The sequence below is a fragment of the Manihot esculenta genome, chromosome 15 (genome assembly GCF_001659605.2).
Source record: "Manihot esculenta cultivar AM560-2 chromosome 15, M.esculenta_v8, whole genome shotgun sequence".
Taxonomy (NCBI): Eukaryota; Viridiplantae; Streptophyta; class Magnoliopsida; order Malpighiales; family Euphorbiaceae; genus Manihot; species Manihot esculenta.
In genome coordinates, this window is record NC_035175.2 from 9250620 (window position 1) to 9254713 (window position 4094).

The following is a 4094-nucleotide window of genomic DNA, read 5'->3' on the forward strand; positions in this document are numbered from 1 at the left end:
TAATAATATATTAAATAATATAATATAAATATTTTATTATAATATATTAATAATTAAAAAATAAAAAAATTAAATGATGGTTTAGTGACGCTTTAAATGATGGTTTAGTGACGCTTTAAGTGATGGTAAATCATAATTTTTTTAAAAAACAAATAATTAAGAAGCTAAGCATATTTGCGCTGCGACTGACCCTCTAATTTTAAATTCACAAATAATTTTTTTTATTTCTTAATTCACAAATTAAAATTCCTCTATCCTAAATTGGCAAAAAACCTAAAATTATAAGATGTTGTTCATTAATCACTGGGCACTAAGGGCTGTGCTTATACGATATTTATTTGGTTTTTTCCTCTTGTAGTCTTTGGGCAGTCTTTTACAAAGAGAGTTGCTTAATAAAGCGATCCATTTTCTTGGATTGTAGTCTACGGTTTATATTTCTAGGCCCAATTTTTCTTTTTTTTTTTTGCTAACTTTGGATTATTGGCCTTGTATGGTTGCTTACTTTTAATGATATTATTTTGAACATAATATTCTATTATCTCATGTACAATAAACTTTATTTAATTAATATACTATAATATAAAGGATGGTTTGCTTTAAACATTAGAATAAACAGTATTGCCCTTCTTTCTCTTTCTTCTTTTCATTCCTTTGCTCTTGTACGTTATAAAGAGCTCATGTCCTACATCTATAAATCATTACACAATTATTAACTGAATAAATATGTTATATAAATTATACAGAATAAATAATTGATACCCAACTACTTGCAATGTTATATAAATTATAGAGAGAAGTGCAATTTTTTAGAGAGCAACATGAAATAATTGTAATTTTATTGCATTGCTTGCTTAATACAACTCTGAGATTGCTTATAAGCTAATGATCTTAATTGAATTTACCATGGCTAATTAACATCCCATTACACATTCTCAATCAAAATTATACCCAAACTTCAATAGCTACACATGTGCACTTTTAATTATTCTAACCACACAAAACCCAAACTGCACAACACATTAAAATTTAATAAATCATATAATTTATCATCACCACCACCATCTCCATCTTCAGAGCTGTGCTAGATGGCGAATATCAAATGGGTAAGCATCCGACGGAGATTCAGCACTGTAAGATCTTCTACCAATTATTGTGTTTGCTGCTTCCGTTGGGTGAAATGCATCCCAAAACAAATACTCGTTCCTATTTGGGCATGGATTTTGCATAGGCAGGCATGTAATTTGACCATTGTTCCTCCCCACACCACAGCACCCAGCATTTGTAACCGTAAAACCTGAAAAACAGTTTCAATTAACATCAAGTTTTTTTTTTTTTTATATGAGCTCAAACTCTCTTTATTTTTACCCTTTTGCATTAACTCAAACTAAGAATGAATTTCGCGGAGAAAGTTCAAAGGGTATTTACCATATCTTGCAGGATTGCTTGTAATGTCTTGGAAAATTCCATAAGCATTGATATAGATAAATTTAGCATCTGGGGTATTGCCGTTGAATTGATCAACAATAGATTTGAGCTTGTTATTGAAAATCTGGTTGGCAGAGTTGATTCTCTCAACACATGTTCTACCATCTGGGCTATTTTGAGCCAATTCACTTGGGCTGCACCCAATTTGACCCACTCCAATCAACACAAATTTCCTTGCTCCATAGTCGTACAGATTCTGAAACCACACCACAAAGTTAGATTTTTTCTTTCTTTTTGGGGAGTCTGCCTATTAGGATTTAGAAAGAAATGCTAGATAAAAGAAATACTGACCCTTAATTGTTGAGTGTACTGTTGGATAAGAATATCTGACCACTGCTCTGGTGTATATTGCCTACTGGATGAATAGAATTGAGTCATGAAATAATTGTTAAGATAATCATTGCTCCCTAATCCAATGGAAAATATGCACTTGCTTAAATAATTTGCTGTTGTGTCCTCATCTCCCAGCAAGTTCACCATTTGAGACACTGTATTTTGGTAGTTCCTTACTTGACCACTGAAACTAATGCGGCCTCCCTTCAACACACCCAAAAAAGAAAAATTAAATTTGACAGATAAATTAATTCATTAATTAAAGATTAATATAGCTAGAATTAATAAATTACAAGTTGCTGGCCAGTTTCTTCTCTAATTCCGGCGGCCGCTGATGCATAATTTACCCCTCTGAGTATTTCTCGACCACTAACGCTAACATAGGGAGGAATATAATCATCGAAACCCAAGAGCTCAGCTGTTACACAGAAATGATTAACGATTAGGTTAATTTTATATTTATGCTTCTTTTTTTTTGGCTTGATAAGTACTTAAACATAAGAAGATTTTTCACTTAATTAATTATGATGACTAGGACGAAAAAAAAACTTTTATTAATGATAATCTGATGGGAGTTATTTATTTTAATCTTATAGTTCAATTTACTAATAATAGTAATGGTTGAATATTTAGTGAGCAAGTAAAATGGAATTAAAATTATAAAATAAAGTAAGAAATATGGAGATAGCCTGAGAGAGAAAACTCACCAATGACATCAACAGTGGATTTACCATTGGAAAATCTACCAGTAGGACCAGGAGGGTTGAAATCGATCCCATAAGGCAAATAATCAGCTCTAGCCAACGACGTTAGTTGATTATTATTCCCATTATCCACCAAAGAATCACCAAATATGAAGTAGCAAGGCACCTGTTGAGCTGAAGCACACCCATGCATTACCAAAACCACCGCACTCACCACGGCCCACCACCATTTCCATGACGATCTCTTCACCTCCATGGATGGTTGAAAAGCCAGAGCAACAAGTGAAGGCTAATTCATTTGCTGCACATATATTATAGAGAGCTTTTACAGTTGAGGAGTTGGTTAGCTGTATTTATTTCACGCGGATCTCTCTCTCTTCTTCTCTACAATTTTAGCTGGTTTTGCACATGATTTGTTGTAATGTACATTAAATCTTTAACACAGATGAAATATATATATATTTCTCTGTGGAAAATAAATAAATAAAAGAAATATATATTTGTCGGTCAAGTATGATTACCATATCATTAATCTTCTTAATTATGTTATTCCTTTTATAATATATACTATTAGGAAAATATATTACAATTAATGAACATTTATTTTAGATTGATGTATGTGTTTTTTCAACAAAAAGCTTAGCAGGCAAGATATGATGAAGACACTTATTGATGAATACTGAGTAGTCTTGAGCCACAGCCTAAGCCATGTGGCCCTATGATCCACCTAGTTTACACCTTTTCCAATTTATTATGCATTATCCCATTTCAAGTTTAATGGCTTTAGAGAAAAAAACGAAAGGATTTTTAGTTTGCATTGAAGCGTTGAGAATAAGTGCACGGAAACATCCAACGGTGGAGGCAAAGCAGCAGCAGAAGCATTAAAGAGAGTAGGTTGAGAAATTTAATGGTGAAGATAAGGAAGAGTAACATGGGTGTTGATGAATGGTCTCATTATTCATTATTAGTTGTTATTAAGGGTAAAGAGCAGTGTCTCTATCTTCTTCATCTCATTTAACATGATTCATTTGGGTGTCCTTTTGCCAACTTTCTCCTTGACTTTGGAGTTAGCTTGAATTTCATCCCTTTGCATGGCTGTCCATGTTCGAGAAATGAACAACAAAGCCCCCAACTTCAAGTTGACAATTTAGTAATAAATTTGAGTCTCAATTATATATCTATCTCAACTGTTTCTATCCATAAATTAAAGCAATAAAATCATTCTCACATTTCAAAATATATATATATATATTATAAGTAAATTTCCTTTTTTATTTTTATTTCTTTATTCTCCTTCCTCCCATACATGATTTCCTTCAATATACTATTTTTTTACAATTAAATATTTAAAATTACTTTTTTTTATAAGTCATATGGTTTTTGTAAACAAATCTTTATTCCAACAAACCCATAGATTTGGTAATCTTACTTTTTCTTTTTCCATTTCCTTCCCCCTTACGTGGCAAAGCCTTTATTTACTACAGCCCAGTCCAACTTCAACCATGATGGGCTTTGAGACCCCATCTTCTCTTTTGCGTCCACGTCTTGTTGCCCGGTGCCTACTAAAGCTTT

General features: G+C 32.4%; 1 protein-coding gene across 1 annotated transcript; it reads right to left on the bottom strand.

Moving 5' to 3' along the window:
* Positions 1 to 819: 819 nt before the first annotated feature.
* LOC110601093 (GDSL esterase/lipase At5g45670) lies at positions 820 to 2942 on the bottom strand. The gene is made up of 5 exons (XM_021738102.1): positions 2526 to 2942; positions 2112 to 2236; positions 1777 to 2022; positions 1426 to 1681; positions 820 to 1294 (listed from the first exon to the last, which is right to left on the bottom strand). The coding sequence occupies exons 1-5, from the start codon at positions 2776 to 2778 to the stop codon at positions 1071 to 1073; spliced, it is 1104 nt and encodes a 367-aa protein (XP_021593794.1). The 5' UTR covers positions 2779 to 2942; the 3' UTR covers positions 820 to 1070.
* Between the last annotated feature and the right edge of the window lie 1152 nt (positions 2943 to 4094).

Excerpts from the sequence above, each read along its gene's own strand:
- LOC110601093 (XM_021738102.1), bottom strand. The coding sequence starts at position 2,778 with ATGGAGGTGAAGAGATCGTCATGGAAATGGTGGTGGGCCGTGGTGAGT. Across the intron at positions 2,237-2,525 it reads ATCCACTGTTGATGTCATTG|CTGAGCTCTTGGGTTTCGAT; the intron begins GTGAGTTTTCTC and ends TCTGTGTAACAG. Across the intron at positions 1,295-1,425 it reads AAGCAATCCTGCAAGATATG|GTTTTACGGTTACAAATGCT; the intron begins GTAAATACCCTT and ends ACTGTTTTTCAG.